Source organism: Microcebus murinus, chromosome 1 (genome assembly GCF_040939455.1).
Source record: "Microcebus murinus isolate Inina chromosome 1, M.murinus_Inina_mat1.0, whole genome shotgun sequence".
NCBI lineage: Eukaryota > Metazoa > Chordata > Mammalia > Primates > Cheirogaleidae > Microcebus > Microcebus murinus.
Genome location: NC_134104.1, coordinates 119749167 through 119768360, shown reverse-complemented (window position 1 = coordinate 119768360; position 19194 = coordinate 119749167). Strand labels below are relative to the sequence as shown.

At 35.3% G+C, this 19194-nt stretch overlaps 1 protein-coding gene across 3 annotated transcripts in view; it reads right to left on the bottom strand.

Annotated features, from left to right (window-relative positions):
• STAG1 (STAG1 cohesin complex component) overlaps window positions 1-19194 on the bottom strand; it is a 368375-nt gene that overhangs the window by 142775 nt on the left and 206406 nt on the right. For all 3 annotated transcript variants that reach the window (XM_076005282.1, XM_076005291.1, XM_012787757.3), the window contains one exon: window positions 13397-13601. In XM_076005282.1, coding sequence (XP_075861397.1) covers window positions 13397-13601 — 205 coding nt within the window. The remainder of the gene's footprint in view (window positions 1-13396; window positions 13602-19194) is intronic.

Genomic DNA, 19194 nt, shown 5'->3' with positions numbered 1-19194 from the left:
TTTTTAATGTTCACTTGTATTTGTAAATATTACTAAATATTTTTACATATATATGTGTATAAATATTATATATATATTTTTTTCTGTAATTTATCTACATCCACCACCCCCAATTTGTTATTCTGAAACTCTCTACATTTTGGCCAGCTCCAAGTTAACAGTGATTGCTACTGTCCTTAAACCAAAATATAAGACAAAAATCCTAAATATAAATGTATTTAAGTTAGTGACCATTTAGAAATAGACTTAATGAAAATACTTCTTTTCCTGAGATACAGTGCCTCAAATATTAAATTGATAAATATTCTTGTGTTTTAAAATACAAGCTAGTGACTCGACAGTTTTAGGTACTGTCAGCTGTAGAATGTTTGACTATATCATGAAGGTTTAAAAGGATCTTTAAATGAATCTGTTTAAGAAAGAAGAATAGCTCAGACAAGAGGAATCTGGGGCATTCAAACTGCCCAAGTCAAGGATAAGACCAGTTTATCAGTGTTTAGGCTGAGTATACAAGGTGATAACCAATGGAGCTTAATTCAGTATACACTTTTAGATCTCTAAAGCAAAATAACTTGAAGATCAAGGAGTTGGAAGGCATTAAAATTAACACCAATCCTAGCTGGAAATCATCAGTGGAAACAGGCACAGCAGTTTTTAAATTTAATGACTTTTACTTTTCAACTATACATCTCTTTGTGAACCCACATCCCAAACTCCAACTGTCATTATATAATCACTTCCCTCCCAGCCTAGATACATAAACAATAAAAAAATCAATATACTGAAACAAAGACAACAATGATCAATGTATCTTCAGAAACATATTAGAAATAATATAGCAGCATTTACTCTCTGAGGTAAAATATTTCTAACTCTGTAAAATTGGTATTTCACTGAAATTTTCATTTCACTAAGTAACACATAAATAAATAGCTACTGAACACAGACTTCTAATTTAATGAAACAGATACAACATGGGGATTATGATGTTTTATTGAACCTACTGAAAAAGACTGATTTCTGCAAAGAATGAATCCTTATTAAATTTTACTGGTATTACTAACAGAATAATTTTATAAATTAATAATCCTACTAATCAAGAAATTCAGCCTTGATAATGCGATATGAGCTTGGAAGTGGCTTCTTTTCTACCAATGAGAAGAATACTTCATTTAGTGTTCACATTTTAACTGCTGAATGGTGAACCTGTTCATGAAGGTCTCTCTTGAGGCCTTGGCATTTGAGCATGAAGTATAGAAATGATCACATGACTATATGGCAGAACAGTGTTCCAGGAAGAGTTATAATATAAATGGTTATGAGGAGGGCAGTCATAAAAGAGCAAGGTGTTTAGTGTGGCTGGAGCACAGAGGTAGGCAGACGAAGGAGATGATACAAGGAGAAAATAAGGCCAGAGTACAACGGTGCTACTAAAATCTGGTTAACTCATCCTCTCATTAAGGTTCAGGAATTAAATCTAAGTGGGGTAAGATCTCTAAAGAATGTGGAATGATGAGAAATAGTCTGATTTACATTTTAAACTGCTATGTGAACAGACTATAGAAGAGTAAAAGTAGAAGAAGAGAGACCAAATAGGAGCAATGAAGGAGAGCTGAAAACATTTTGCTCAATGTTTCCAATGATCATTCTTAAGTTTTTGGCCTCAAGCAACTCAGTGAAGTGAAGCTGCTTAGGTTAAGGTGGTAACAATAGGCAGAGAGAAATGGTTAAATGTGAAGTACATTTTGAAGGTACAGTGGAAAGAATCTGCTAGATTATAATAAAGGAAATGAGAGAAATAGAAAAGGAAAGGGTAATTAGAAGGATTTTTGCTTATTAGTTATCTAAGTGAAGATGTCTAGATACACATTTGGGAGCCATTATCAAAGATATTGGTATTTAGAGTTATAACTTTAGATGGCACATCCATCCAATGGATAATTATTCAACCATTAGGAAAAGTGACACATGATTTGTGTGTTGTAAATAAACACTAAGATATTTGTTGATGAAAAAATAAGCAAGATGCTTGACAGTGTATATATGCTATCATTTGTACAAAAAAATATATTATTTATTTGCGTGTGCCAGTCACTCTTCTAAACTCTTTATACATACTTACTCATTTGTACCTCACAAGTCTATGAAATAAGTATTATTATTATTATTCCTGTTTTTATTTATTTATTTATTTATTTATTTATTTATTATTTTAGCATATTATGGGGGTACAAGTGTTAAGGTTACATATATTGCCCGTGCCCCCCTCCCCATTATTCCTGTTTTGCCTAAGAGAAAACTGATGCACAGATCAGTTAAGAGACTTGACAGTTACATCACCAATAACTGGCAAAGACAGAATTTGAGTACAGGCAACCTTGATCCATAGTCTAAGCTCTTAACCACAACACCATATTGCCTCTCACTGAATGTGTAGTTGCTATTATATGCATAAAACATGTTTGGAAAACTATACGTGAAACTGGCAGGTTTTGTTGTCTTCAAGGAAGAGAATTTGAGGGCTGAGGGCCAACAGTGCAAGAGTGACATTTCATCATAGAAGATTTTTTACTTTCAATTTTAAGTCATGTGACTATATTACCTCTCTCACCATCATTCTTTTCTAGTAAAAATAATAAAACCATAGAATTGGTTTTGACTAAGGAGTAAATAAAGACAGAAAAAAAAATCTGAATTTTGAAGCCCAAAATAATTCAATATTTACAATTTAGTTTTCTAAGATCCACCAGAACAATGTGGTATTCCAGAAAACAAGTGAAGACAGTATTACAAGAAGGAAAAAGTATCTGTGTCTTTCCAGAGAAAGAAAGATGACAACTGGGAGCTGTTCACAGATTTGGGCAATAAGAATGTAATTGCTGACCTCAACAAGAAAAGATGTAGAGAAGAGGTAATGATAGAATACCTGACTGGAGTAGGTTCAAAAAGAATAGGTGAAGGCTAAGTGGAGATGGTGAGTATCTGAGATCTTAACATCTCAAACTCAAGACTGCACAATTCCTGCCTGAGTTTCAGCTTGCTGGACTGCCCTAGATTTCAAATTTGCCAGCCCCTACAAGTGTGTTGAGCTATTTCATTGAAATTAATGTGTGTGTGTGTGTGTGCGTGCGTGTGTGTGTGTGTGTGATGTAAGTATATCTTCTATGAGTTCTATTTCTCTGGGGAACCCAGACTGACAAAAAGAGTTTCTAAAAATGGGAGATATTAATATTATAGTATGTACATTAGTATATGATAACTGTTATCTAATAAAAGAAGGGAAATTGAAGTCAGAAGAGTGAGAACAACTTGAGGAGCAAAGTTCTGAGCAGGTGAACAGGGATCAAATTCACTGCACAAGTAGAAGGACAAACCTTAGATAGAGGGCACTGTAATAAGAGAAAAGATACAGTATATGGGTACAGCTGTAGCTACATGGGTAGGTTTAATCCTTGAAGGATTCTCTTCTGACTATCTCTATTTAAAAAGCCAGATAATTAGCTGAGTGTGAAAAAGAGAAGATAGAAAGTATTATTAATATAGATCTGAGAAGGTATGAAATAATTTTATAAGGATATGGGAATAAACCTGGAGTGGAATACTGTAGTATGACTGCCAGGCAATATTAAAGGTCCACTTGAGAGAAAAACATAAAGCCCAGCCATCATGGTTATGCATTTTTCTCTAGTCACTTTCAGAGGCTCTGGTGCAGGTGCAGAGGCTCAGGTGCAGAGGCTCTGGTGCAGGCTCTGGAGCAGGGTGTGATACAGGGCTTTTTTCCTAGGGAGTATAACGATAGACAAAGAGATAAGGAACTTGAGGGTACAAAAAAAGGATGTGATGATAATGAAGGATGATGAAATCTAAGCAGGGAAAGTGGAGGCAGTGAGGAAATGAAGGTTGTAAGGAACATTAAAACTACAGTGTCAAAGTATTTAAAGTCCTAATAGCAGAGCAACAGTAGTGGAGTGGAAACACAGAAGAAAAATGCTGGAACAAAAGGAGGGTTTGTCAGCAAGTGGGATATTTGAAATTAAGACTGTCGACATTGACCCTTTTAATCAATATCCAACAATTTGCATTTCTATCTCTCTAAACACAAAACTAAAAACTAAAAAACTGCATTTATATTCAGAGGTACCTACTGTAACTTTGAAAACTATTACTATATACCTTAGAAACATGTTTGAGATAATGGGACAAATTAGATTTTTAAGAGGAATGATTATATTTAGTTTTAAAAAGCTTATTTTTTTAAAAAAGGGAGTTTATGATAAATTTCCAGTTTCCAAATGATAATTAATTAATCCCTTAGTCTCTTATATTCCCCCAAAATAACAAAGATATAACAATTCTCATCTTCCATGAACTCATAAAATACCTGTAACCTCTAAGCACAATATATGAATACATATATGGCAGGATGATGAGCAGAAAGCAATAAAATCAAACAAAGAAGCAGAAGAAACTTAACAACCATATCTTTAAGTAACAAAGCTATTTTGTTCTGTACAACCTGACACAATCAGGAATGAGAAGTATTAGGTTCCAACGCAGATGAAGTGAGATATGGTCTGAAAATAAGAGTATTATCTCAAAGTCTGTACAAAAAGCAATAAATCTCCAAATCTATACTCTAACTGAGGCAGTCAATCAATTCCTCTATGACATACCCATCTTGGAAGTCCAGCAATTTATTTCCTGAAGAAAATAAACCAGAGATTTAGAGATTTAGAGTTATCAGACATGTATGAAGTGTGGAGTGGCCAGAATGCTTCCTCATCCTACCTAATTCTGAAATGGCAGAGAGCAGTCAAACTTGAGTAGATCCTTCTGCAAGGAAGCTGAACTTCTCCAAGGAAAATAATTACCAGTACCAACATTAGAAGGTCTACAATGAAAATACTAGCTGACCATTGGAATGCCCTACAGTGCTACTCACCAATCTGGACACCAAAGCCACTGCTTCAGTGTATCAGAGACACTCACACACCCCTCTGGCAATGAGCTTTTTAGTGTCTCACTCTCAACAATGACTAAGGGAGTCAAGAAACGTATTGGAGGCCGGGCGCTGTGGCTCACGCCTGTAATCCTAGCTCTTGGGAGGCCGAGGCGGGCGGATTGCTCAAGGTCAGGAGTTCAAAACCAGCCTGAGCAAGAGTGAGACCCCGTCTCTACTATAAATAGAAAGAAATTAATTGGCCAACTGATATATATATAAAAAAAAATTAGCTGGGCATGGTGGCGCATGCCTGTAGTCCCAGCTACTCGGGAGGCTGAGGCAGAAGGATCACTCGAGCCCAGGAGTTTGAGGTTGCTGTGAGCTAGGCTGACGCCACGGCACTCACTCTAGCCTGGGCAACAAAGCGAGACTCTGTCTCAAAAAAAAGAAACGTATTGGAGGAAAGTTTCCAATACGAAAGATAGTGTTAAAAGCAGAAAATTAGAAGAAAAGAGGTTAGGACTGAGAGCAGAAGAAAACAGAGAAACAATTAACATCACCAAAGATACAACAGAAAATATTACTTCTAAGAAACATAGAATGTGAAAAAAAGTAACTGCAAAATAAAAAAAGAACTCTTATAAACTTAAAAGGATAGTCAAAAATTAAGTTCAATAAAGTTGAGGAAATAACAAGAAAAGTGAACAGAAAAGACTAAGACATGGAATACAAAAGAGAAGTAAGAAACTCAAGATTAACTCAAGAGATTAACATCTAACCAATAGGTATTCAAGAAAGAGTGCCCAGCAGAATGAATGTGGAAAAAAATACACAACAGGGTATGTCACCATGAAATTTCAGGATACCAGGAACAAAGAAAAAAACCTAAAAGATTCCAAAGACAAGAAATAGGATTAGAATGAGAACATTGGACTTCTCAAAAGCAACACTGGAAGCTAGGGCCAAATTCTGAAAGAAATGATTTTCAAGGACAAAATCTACTAGGTCAGACCATTAAATATGAGGATACAACATACTTTTCAGACATGTAAAATCTCAAACAAGTACTTCCCAAATACCCTTTTTCTCTGGAAGCTGTCAGATAATATGCTCACAAAAAGGAGAGAATAAATTAAGAAAGAAAGAAAACAAAAGATGACAGGGAATCAAAAAAATAAATAAATAAATAAAAAGATACAGGATCCAAAAGCCAGAAAAGTGAAATAAATTAAAGGACATCTAAATTTTAGAAAATGAGACATGATTTAAAAAAATTAAAAGCACAGAAAAATACATGCTACAGAATTGGTTAGAACACTTGTTTAAAGATAAAACCAAAAAATCTTCACAAATAGACATATGAGAAAAAAAACTTGAAAATACCAACAAGTTATGGCACAGTCATGAGATGTTATGGTTATGGCTAATTTTTGTACTTTTCTCTTTTTCTGAATTCTCTGTAAGTAGTATAATTTTATATGTACAGAAAATATTTAAATGTACAATATAAAAATAATATTAATAAAAAAATCTATAAAAAATTTTCACATTCTCTGTCCTCTTTACAACCAAAGCAAACAAACTTTGCTGGTCTCTGTATCACACTTATAATATCAGAAAATTACTGAGTGATTTATGTGTATTAAATGTTTAACATGAATTAATTCAGTTTAGTTTCACAATATTACTATGAGATGGGACCATTAGCATCAACATTATATAGATAAAGTGAGGCAAAAAAGTAACTTGTCCAAAGTTACCAAGTTAATAAATATAAGATATGTAAGCCTTGTAGAGTAATTTTAAAAATTATGGTTCCTTTAGTAAAACTGGCTGGCTGTCAAAACAAAGCTAATTTACAGACTCAGTGATAGAAAGTAAAAGAGAGAAATCTAAGAAAATGATAGTTTGAAAATTTTAAAAATTACTCTAGACTGATATTTATCAAAAAAGTAATTACATTTTAAAATTATACTTTATTTTATGAGTATAATTATAAGATATAGTGGTACAGGCCAACTATGGGGCACCAGAAGTCTACTATATACGAACCTTAGAAAATTGAATGAAGGTTTTATACCTGGTGTAGGGGAAAGAAAGACAAAGACAATAAAGTAAAATAACACAATGTTAAAAGTGCAAAGCAATGAAAAGGCAAAACTGTAGAAGAATAAAAAAATGAATATAAGGAAAATAAATTGTAAAGACAAAAAGGTAGACAGATTATTTATACGCTGTGGTCTGTTCTTTGAAAATGCCAAACTGCCCTAAAATTTTCAGGTCCTACCTAGAGAAATCAGAAATAATTTGGCTGGTTAAAACTTACGAAATACTTATTGATTTTAATAAATATAATGTTGGTCCTGACAGCTAAAAGTGAAGTGAAACGAAAATGCATGCTGCTCATTTTCTTAATAGCAGTTCTTAAGATTTTATTTACTTGTTTATTTCTGATTTGTCCCTTTGCCATGACTATTATTTCTAAAATAAAGTACTCAATAAATTCTGAGTAAAAATATGAATGAAGAAAAACATGGGCAAATACTATTAGCCTTTCTTGTCATTTCTGAATAATAGCACAGCAGCTTACTAAATGTCAGGCACTGTCCCAAGTGCTCCTAATGTCTTTTAATAAGAGGTAGCTATCATTATCTTTCCCACTTTGCATATAAAGAAAGTGAGACTAGATAAGTTAAGGACTTGTCCACCAAGGTTACACAACTAGTAAAAGGCAAAGATGGATATGCATTAAGAGAGTCACTCCAGAACCCATTTTATCAACCATTATGTCGTATGGTTTCAGCAAATGAAGGCCAAAGAAAGATGTCAATTTTCTGAAGCAAAATGATTTTCAATCTACGATTTAAAAAACAAAGCAATTTCATGTATCTTTCACCTGAGAAAAAGTCTAGAGATACTGACTTTTGTAAGACATATTAATCAATAATGAACCATAAGTCAATATAAACTCAACCATATGCCATATAATAACGTTAAACAATAAGGTACAAAGAAATATTTACTCCCTCAAGAGTCTGAGAGTGACTTATTGTTAGCGACTAGTGAAGATTGGCCTCACATAATGATCTTGACCACATTTTCTAATTTTTTCCAAATCCATTTTAGGATGGATGGATGGATGGATGGATGGATGGATGGATGGATGGATGGATGGATAGATGGATAGATAGATAGATAGACAGACAGACAAATAGAATCAATCACCATGCCGTTATTAATATAACTTTTATATTATTAACACTTTTTTGTTCAAATTAGCATTTTCACCTTACAAGTGAGAGGTAGCTAGTATTAATATATTTGTAATATCACAGAAAATTAGGTAGATGAGAAAAAACCACAAAATATTGTAAAACCAACATTACTCATTCTGAAAATTCTTCTCACAAAAATTTGAAATCAACAAATTGTAAGGCATTACTATACTTTTAAAAGTAAATGTCTAGGCCGGGCGTGGTGGCTCACGCCTGTAATCCTAGCACTCTGGGAGGCCGAGGCGGGCGGATTGGATTGCTCGAGGTCAGGAGTTCAAAACCAGCCTGAGCAAGAGCGAGACCCCGTCTCTACTATAAATGGAAAGAAATTAATTGGCCAACTAAAAATATATACAAAAAATTAGCCGGGCATGGTGGCGCATGCCTGTAGTCCCAGCTACTCGGGAGGCTGAGGCAGGAGGATTGCTTGAGCCCAGGAGTTTGAGGTTGCTGTGAGCTAGGCTGACGCCACGGCACTCACTCTAGCCTGGGCAACAAAGCGAGACTCTGTCTCAAAAAAAAAAAAAAAAAAAAAAAGTAAATGTCTAAAATAACTATAATCCTGAAAAAGATTCTTTGAGAGTGAAATTATCTTCATAATACCAAACAATGAAGTAGCAAAACAAAATCTTGTTTTTGACCTTGACAAAAAAAGAATGTTTTCTCATAAAGTAGGAAAATATCATCAAATTAGAAAAAGTATTCCCAATTTGACTGTAAATCCACCAAAATAATTATGACAAAACATTTCTTGTATAAATTAAATCCACAAACTATGTTCTATTATGTCCACTGGGACAGCTATTTTGGACAGAAATAAAGGCACTTAATTCTGAAGACTAATGATTAATGAAAAACGTATTGCAATATAAAACTTCTTTGTTAAAATAGGTCAAATAAACAGGACAGTATGTTTTATTTTTATTTTACTTTATTTTTTTGAGACAGAGTCTTGCTTTGTTGCCCAGGCAAGAGTGAGTGTGCCATGGTATCAGCCTAGCTCACAGCAACCTCAAACTCCTGGGCTCAAGCAATCCTGCTACCTCAGCCTCCCGAGTAGCTGGGACTACAGGCATGCGCCACCATGCCCAGCTAATCTTTTCTATATATATTAGTTGGCCAATTAATTTCTTTCTATTTATAGTAGAGATGGGGTCTCACTCTTGCTCAGGCTGGTTTCGAACTCCTGACCTTGAGCAATCCATCCCTCGGCCTCCCAGAGTGCTAGGATTACAGGTGTGAGCCACCGCGCCCAACCTTAAAATTTCAATTAAGAGAAGAGAAAAAATAAGGAAAATATAATATAAAATGTAATAATTAACAATCTGTTTCAATTCAATGGTGAAAAGCATTCCAAAAGAGTGAGTTTATCTCCAATGGAAAAGTAATATTTATTCCTATAACTGTGGAATAAACAGACCTGAAGAACTAAAGAATGATAAAAACTTTTAATAAAAATGTAGTGAAAGTATACAATTAAATGCAATGCATTTACACTGATAATAGGGGCACATTTAATTCACAACAAGAAAATGGGACATTTGGAAAACATTGTAAGTACTACTAATAAGACCACTCTAATCACTTATGAAGCTCTGGAACTCATCATATCTGTACCCTACAAAATAACTAACCTGATTGTCTCTCTTCTCAGCTAAGATATAAGCAATGTCAAGGAGCATTTTATTCCAAAGCCGATAATCATATATGGCCATAACTGCCTTGTAACTGTCCATGCACATAGTCTTTGAAGCAGAGGATTAAATGTTCCTGCCCATTTTATCTAGTCCCCAAGACTTGTCCTGCAAAGTGAATAAAAATGATTACCTTTTAATCTATGCCTTGCACGCATACCATAAAAAAACAAAGAGGGCAAAGATGAGAACAAAAAAGATATTTGAAAAATGGATAATTATTGTTCATTTTTCAGAATTAAGTTCTCAGCAAGCCCCCTGTGCTTTGTTGAAAGGTAGGTGACTGATATGTCTCACATTTTATACAACTGAGCCTTGGAAGATATCACCATTAGTGTATACACATGGGAATTAGAGTAATATTTTGAAGTAAATTGAGAGAATGACTGAAAAATAAATTTCATCCTTTGAAAATTCTGTATAAACAAAATGTTGATTACTTTGTTTTTTTTATATCTGTAAGAAAAAATTTCAAATTCAAATAGGCTACATAATGATATAAAAAGAACTTGGAACTTGGGGGAGGTGGGAGCTACTCAACTAAATAAGCAGAAAGCCATAATGAAAATATATTTAAGCAGATGTGAAATTAGCAGATACAGATAACCAAACGGATAAATACAAAGAAAACAATACAAAAGTAGTTACCAAAATGAGCTAATGGAAAAATAGCTGAAATGGACCATTACAAATGCAGTAAAATACAGTAATGTTACATTTACATGGCAGTGAAGGACAAATGGAAATAAAGTAAATGGTGCTGTTTACAAAATTAAACCAATGCTTTTTTTTTCTTTTTTTAAAGAGACAGAGATCTCACTCTACTGCCTAGGCTGGAGTGCAGTGGCATGATTATAGCTCACTGTAATTTCAAACACCTGGGCTCAAGTGATCTTTTTGCCTCAGCCTCATGAGTAGCTAGGACTACAGGTGTGCACCACCACACATGGCTAATTTTTAAAATTTTTTGATTTTTATTTTTAGTAGAGATGGGGTCTCACTAGATTGCCTAGTCTGGTCTGGAACTCCTGGCCTCAAGTGATCTTGCCATCTTAGCCTCCCAAATTGCTTAATTACAGGCATGAGACACGGCACCCAGCTAAAACAATGTTGTATGGTCAAAATATTCTGTATATTTCTATAATATAGCACTCCTTGTGTTCTTAAATAGAATATGTGGCATACATTTAATATTTTATTCAGAATGCACACAGGTTTCTGGATTAAAGAGAGGTGGCTTGTCTCTACAAAGAAGACCAAAATTGCTCTGTACTTCAGATCTGCAATATTTTTGCCATCTTTTTTTGTTATGAATTGTCATTTCATAATACCATCAACCCTCATTAATTTGTTGCTTCTCTTTCTCAAGTGGCCTTGGGAAATAATAACTTCTGTATCAAGGCAAGTTCATTAATTTTTGTGACAGCAACTTTGGCTATTCACAAGCAATTTCCACCTTATGTTCAAGTTTTATTTCAAGTTGCTAAATTTCCTATGCATCTGACAACCAGGTAAATGGGCATTACTGTACATAGAAAGAAGAAAGTAAGATAATAAGGAAATAGAAAAGATGAAGAAAAAAGGAAAGATCAAATACAGAAGATACTAAAAGTCACAGAATTAGAAAAATGTATAATATTAGATAAGTTTTTAAACAATAAACAATATTTTTACAGTACAGTTTTTAAAAAGATAAATTGGGTAAAAGATCTCTTTTTCTTCCTAATAATGAGGAAGAGAATACTCTCAAAATAGTATAAACTGTGTCTGATGCATGTTCTATATAAAATTTTTTCAACAATAAAATTATTTTTATTTTACTTTTTGAAAATAAAAGATAGAACTAGATAAAATATCCCCCTCTGGTCCTAATAATGAGAAAAAGGATACTCTCAAAAGAGAACAAATTGTGTTTCATGTTTATTTGGTTAGAATTGTCACTAAAAGAATAATGGACACTAATATGAATTAACTATGTTGAGTAAGGAGGAAAAAAAGAGAACTGGGAAAAAATACAGATGACTCCAGATAACATTATACTTGCTTTGAGCAACAGGTTAAGACAGAAAAAGAAAAACTTTTTATTTGCAGTGTGTAGTCCCCAAACTACTATCAACAATATCACCTAGAAACTTGTTAAACTGTGGGGATGAGGCCTAGTAGTCCCATTCTGATGTTCTAAAGTTTGAGGACGAGTACTTTAAATAAATTAGATAAATAAGATACTAAAATTTAAATGCAAAATGAAATGCAACTAATGAACCTAAATCTGGTTTTGTCATGGTAATAAGAAGAATACAGGCAAAATTACTGCTACTAAAAAGGATATAATATGGGAATATTTAAACATATTTATGTTTAAATACACACGAGCATGAACTTACTCTGTGTCATAAATGAAAAAAATAGTCATTTCAGGTAGGTACAGTTAAAGTAGTGAAGAGAAAATAGAACAATTGCTAAATTAAGGAAATTACCTTAAGGAAAAAGGACAAAATGAATATAATTGACACACAAGTTGTCAAGGTAATTTTAAAATGAAGAAAACAAAAGTGAAAACTATTTATCAGTTCTTCATATTCTCTATAAATTGATTTTAAGGATGTTAATGTTTTATATATGTTTAAGTTATCACAGCACTAGGAAAAGGAAGAATGTTACTAGATGGAATTGTTTCAAATATATAAATAACTATACTTATGATGTATAATAACAATGAACAATAAAGCAATATAATTAAGTGAAGGAAAAATAGTATGAACTTGAAATTTCAAATATTATTACTTGAGTTTTCCAAAGAACATGGCCTAAAGGCTTCTTAAAATTTCTTTGGTTATAAACTAAGGGTCTAGGAACATAACTAAACATTCAGACAGATATTTTTTTTTTTTTTTTTTTGAGACAGAGTCTCACTTTGTTGTCCAGGCTAGAGTGAGTGCCGTGGCGTCAGCCTAGCTCACAGCAACCTCAATCTCCTGGGCTTGAGTGATCCTTCTGCCTCAGCCTCCCGAGTAGCTGGGACTACAGGCATGCGCCACCATGCCCGGCTAATTTTTTTATATATATATCAGTTGGCCAATTAATTTCTTTCTATTTATAGTAGAGACGGGGTCTCGCTCTTGCTCAGGCTGGTTTTGAACTCCTGACCTTGAGCAATCCGCCCGCCTCGGCCTCCCAAGAGCTAGGATTATAGGCGTGAGCCACAGCGCCCGGCCCATTCAGACAGATATTTGTTGATACCGGCCAGAAAATTTCAAATTTCATTCTTATGGCTATCAAATGCCCATTATCAAAATGGGCATACATTTTACCTAAATAGGTAACACAAACTACTCAGATGAATTTGGGGGGGGGGGATTATTTTTCAGGAGCACAGTGATTAAATTAAACCTAAAGAAACCTAAAGAAACCTAAAGAAAGTTTAATTAGAATAAAACATATTTAACAAAACTAAATGAAAAGGAAATAAAATGTTTGTTACTTACCAGCAAGAGTACTTGTATGCCTAAAAGCTCTGACCTGGGAGTCTGACAAACCAGTCAAAAGGGAAATAACTGTGTCCATCATATACTCATCATAAATTATGCTATACTGACACTGTCGAATCAGTACTCCAATAAATTCACAAAAGTTTGAACGAAATTTTTTCCACTGAGGTCCAGGCATGGTAAGAGGATAATCACCACTGTCCTAAAAGGGATAAAGAACATATTAAGTAATGTCATATATTAGCAGTGTCATTGAAGTTTTTTTTTTCTTCCTATTTACATAGGAACCCTTTTTTGAAAAGTACATGTATATAGAAATAGGTGATTTTCATAGGTACATCAATTGCTTTACCTTTTTTTTTAGTTTTGATCTACCACAACTAAATGACTCCTTTTTTTAAGGAGACAGGGTCTCCCTCTGTCACCCAGGCTTGAATGCAGGGGTGCAATCACAGCTCACTATAACCATGAATTTGTGGGCTCAAGCGATCCTCCCACCTCAGCCTCCTGAGTAGCCAGGACTACAGGTGTGTGCCACCAAGCCCAGCTAATATTTATGAATTTTTAAGAATTGAGAATTTAAAAGTATAAGCATTTACTGAGAAGTCTAAAACTAACCTTTCACTTCTGAAACTCCAACCTCATTTCTCCCAATTTTATTATGACCTTGATATAAATTCTATTTCATAGAGTAGATTTATTAACTTAATTAAGAAAAAAATCTGAGCCTCACATGGTGGCTTGCACCTGTTGTCTTGGGAGCCTAGGAGTTCAAGGCCAGCCTGGGTAACACAATGAGCCCTGTCTCTACAATAAATAAAAAAAACTAATATGGGCTCTCAGTATCACCAGGTAGTATCATCTTGTTTAAAACACAAAACTGAGGGTTAAACCCAACTGGTTAGTGGCTTCCCTCTCTAGCCTAAAACATGTAAGTACAGAAATGTAAATTCACATGGTTGCCAGAATATTCTCAATTTGTGGCTTTTGTTTTTTCTAGAACAAACTGTTGGTAGAAAAATTTTTTATAGGTGAGACCTTAAGCTTAGTTCATGTCCTGGGAAAGAGAACTAGTGTGATACATAGAATAGCAGATCCTAAAAGCAAGGAACAGAAAGCAGAGACTGGCACTCAGAGTCAAAATCCCAGAAGAAAGTTAATGTTGGTGCTACATGAGGATTATAAATTCAAGGAACTCTCAAAAGATCAAGAAGGAACTAAAGAGGCTGGCTGAATCTTCCTAACCTTTGAGACTTGGAGTGTGGTGGTAGACTTGAGAGGTTACATAGCGTGGAGAGTCAAGACACTTCCCAAAGATATCTCAGCAGTCTACCTGCTGCTTCAGTACAATAGTCCACTAGAGTAGAGCTCCTCTTGCTTTATACCAGCGGGGAAATTCAGCCATTTAGTGATCCACAACAACTGAACCTAGGCCCTAAGGAGGCTACAAAGAAAACAAACTAACTGAATAGCCCCAACAGCAAGTGAGAGGAAAGAAAGGCAGAATAATCAGTACATACCAAAACCTGAATAAATAATAAACAAATGAGTACACTTTAGAAGATTCAAATGCAGCACAACTAACCAACCAACAAAACCTGAAATTAAATTGTTTGATTTCTTAATTAAATAATTCAGTTGATGAAATGAAGGAAAGAATGATCACTGACAAGAGATACATTAGTAGCCTGGAAAATAATGTGTAAAAAATATCTGAGAATAGGCCAGGAGCGGTGATGCAAACCTGTAGTCCCAGATATTTGAGAAACTGAGGAAGGAGGATCGCTTGAGTCCAGGAGTCTGAGGTTGCAGGAACAATCATGGGGCTTCTAGAAAGCCATTTAAAATGTACAGACTAGGCCAGTATGACCTCTTTAGTCCTTTGTACCTTCCTCCTTTCACTAATCTTGCACTCATATGTGGTGCTGGATGTTCAACAGCCATCTTGTAACCATGATGGGACAAGTACGAGGATAAAGAATGGTAGAAGAAAAGGATGAAAAAAGTCTAGGTTCTTTATTGCCCTACTGAACTTTAGTACCAACCATGCACTGTCTATTCCCACATTTATTTGGCATGAGACAAACTCCTGTGAGTTTAAGCCAATGATGGTCAGTCTTCCTGTTACTCACAAACAAATGTGTATCTACTATTGCAGTAGAATGATGACCAGTGGGGAAAGATGGATTACTTAGTAAATGATTCTGGTATAACTGGGTGTTCATTAGTTGTTTATACTTAGGATGTAGAAGGCTACAAACAATGTGAATAAGCCACATCAACAATAAAAGTCTTAACTTTTCTCGAGCCCATCTTGAGCTGAAGTAACTTGAATTCTAAAGAATAAGCCCTCCAAGAAGAGATGAGGCATACAAACTCTATCACCAGTAGAGCCTGGGAAGAAAAGGCGACCACCTTAAAAGCGGATGAGAAGAAATCAACTAAAATTGTAACGAACTGTCAAACATTAAGTGTGAGCTAGCCTGTCAGTATGGAGTAACAAGGGAAGTTTGCACTTACAGGATGCTCACAACAAAGCCTAGGGACAGAGTAGAGAAACAGAAAACACCTCTCTTGGTGACACAGGCCTGCAGAGCATAATTTTCAACTGCTGGGGAAGGGCAAGAAGCCCAGCTCACTTATTAGTTCTTTCTCTCCTAAAATCAGAAGCCTTAATCTGGCTGGACGAGGAATAGCAAGCTGAGTCACCTCCTAGGCACAGGCAAAGACCCACTGCAGCTGAGAGAAGAGTAAAAGAAAAAAACTTCTACTCAAGGAGAGGAGACAAAACAAAGCACTATACTGGGACCTGAATCCTTTATCAATAACAAGCAGAAGTTTGCTAGCATTGGGAGTGGGGAAGTAAACTCCTACTCAAGGCTCACAAGACATAAAGCAGAGGTTGGCTGCTACAGAATGGAGGTACCGGAAAAGTTGAGAAGGCCCCTTGCTGGATCTAGGCACACAGGGTATGGTTGTAACTGAGGCAGGACTAGGACAATACATGCTCCCATCATAGTAATAGGCAACAAGCAACACCACTGTACCACTAGGGGAAAGGGCAAAAGTGTGAAGAGAGATCTCCTCTGTAGCAATGGAGTGGAGAGAAAGCAGAGGTTCTGAGGGTGGGGCATGAATACTATGAAAAATCTTCCGTATCCTAAACACAAGTCAATAGCAGCCCACCGCTAGAGAAATCTGAAGCCTGTGGTACATTAAAGATAAAGACAGCAACAACGAAACACAAACCTAACTCAATTCACACTAGATTAACTATGTATATACCATTTTGTACTTTTTAGTTTTTGCAGTATGTGTCACTAAAAAAAGAAAAACATTTTGGAAAAAGAAAAGAAAATCCCCCATATCTACTTCAAAAGAGTTTCTTAACTCTAATACTAGTTATAAATGTCTTTATCCTATACTCACTTATACATGCCATGTAAAAATAATGGTCTAATTAATAACAGGCAGTGAGAGGGGTATTAAAAACTAGCTTATGAGCAATGATAACTCCCTAGATACATTCATTTGAGAAAAATACTAGCTCCCTTCATAAAGTAGTAGTCTCTTTACTCAGGAAAGCAAAGATAAGTAAATATTGACAAAATGGAGATAATAATCAAGTAACCCCAATGCCTCATCCACCACTAATATTTAAGATCTTTGAGGGCAGTCTTATGATGATGCTTAACATAAAAAATATACTGAATAAACTAATGAAAAGATAAAACATATCCAATAACCAACATGTATGACAAGGCAGAAAGAAGTTTAGGGGCCAGGTACAGGGGCTCACACCTGTAATCCCAGCACTTTGGGAGGCCAAGGGGGGATGACTGCTTGAGGCCAGGAGTTCAAGACCAGCCTCAGCAACACAGTGAGGCACCCTCTGCCCTTCTCTACATAAAATAGAAACAGTAGCCAGGTGTAACGGTGTGTGCCTGTAGTCTTAGCTACTCAGAAGGCTGAGGCAAGAGGATCACTTGAGCCCAGGAGTTCAAGGATGTAGTGAATTCTGATAACATCACTGCATTCATTCTAGCCTAGAAGACAGAAAGAGACCTTGTCTCAATTAAAAAAATGAAAAAGTTTAGGGTAGAAAGAATATCTGGCAAAAATCCACAAAGAAGGATAATATAGAGCTAACAAAAAGATCTAGCTAAAAAAAAAAAAAAGCAATTCTTCTGAATATGTTCAGGAAAAGTACTGGGGGAGAAATCTCTGTGTAGTAAAACATAACATAATATAGGTAGCATTTATATGGTAGGCACTTAGCACATATATAATCTTGTGTAGTACATACTCTATGGTGACTTCTGGTATGTATAAAGATCAGAGAAACAAGACATTAAAAAAAACAAGAACTTGTTCTAGATCCCAGAACTACAGGGTTCTGGTTCTGAGATTATAAAGTCCATGTATTCTCTACAATGTGACTTGACATGGTTTACTAGAGGAACTTTGGAAGACAGAGAGTTTGTCTATGATTGTTCTTCCAATGGAGGGACGCTGGGTTCTGCTCCCAAATGGAAAACCAAGGAACTAATGGAAAAAATCTATTTTACAAGACTTGGGAACACTAATGGGGGAGAGGAAGGAAAACAGTGCCACGCTTCAAGGGCCAGCAACAAAAACTAGCAGATTTAGAACCTCTGACTGGGGTAAGAACAACAATCTCAAGAGAGGTCCACTACAAATTTAAGCTCATGTAGCTGGCAGAGGTAAAGGCTGACTGCCTAATCCTTAAGCATTTGAATTCTAATAGCATCCAAGAATGATCTCTAGAAAATTAAAATAGCAATGAAACAGTCTTCACAAGTATTTGGGTACTCAATTTGGTCATGAACTATAGATATCTAAAGATATAAAACATTCTCTTAAGAGTAAATGCAGGAGAATTGCTTTTTGGACCAGCTGATGGACAATGGTGTCCTGTTTTTGGTGAAACATTGGCTTTCGTTATCTAATTTGAACAGACTTACGAAGATATATACCACTATTGCTTAATTCACAAACACTTGTTTAGAGGGCAGAAACTATCCATCTACCCAACCACCTATTGACCCATCCATCTAGTCATACATTTATTGAACCAATATGCTCCTGGCACTTTATCAGGTCTCTGACATACAAAGACAAGCAAAACAAGGACCTGTCAAAGAATTTCCACTTTAGTTCAGGTGACATGGACACACAAGAAGTAAATTAATACAATAAAAGGAGCTTTATAAGGGCACACGGTACTTAGGAATGTCAACTCTCTGCAGATGACAAGGGAAAATGAGATAACCTTCTAGGCAATAAAATGAGCAAAGGGCACAACAATGGGACTATAGACCTGCTTTAAATTTGGTAAACTAAACCAGAATTTGCAGTGGTAAGCAGCAAGAAAGGCAGGATCAGAACATAGGGAGCCTTCTCTATATAAAGACAGCTGAGGAAGCCAAATTTCATTCTGGAAGCAATGGGTGGCATTTGAAAAATTTTGAAAAAGAATGAACAGATGTCAGCTTTAAAAGGCATTTTTGATTGCAATGTGTAGAGTAGTCAGAAGGTGAAGGTAAAGGTAAAGAAAAAAGAGCAAGGAGACTCACCACTCTAACAGATCCATAAACCACAGGAAAGGCGAAGCAGAGAGAGAAAGTTTAAAATAAGACAGTAACAGTAGAGAAAATGGAAAGGATGTGATAAATATCCAAATATTAAAGAAATAAAATCCACTGATTTCAATGACTAATGGACAAAAAAGGATTCTTCTGTTTCAGGTTTGCTGACTGGGTGGATTTACTCAT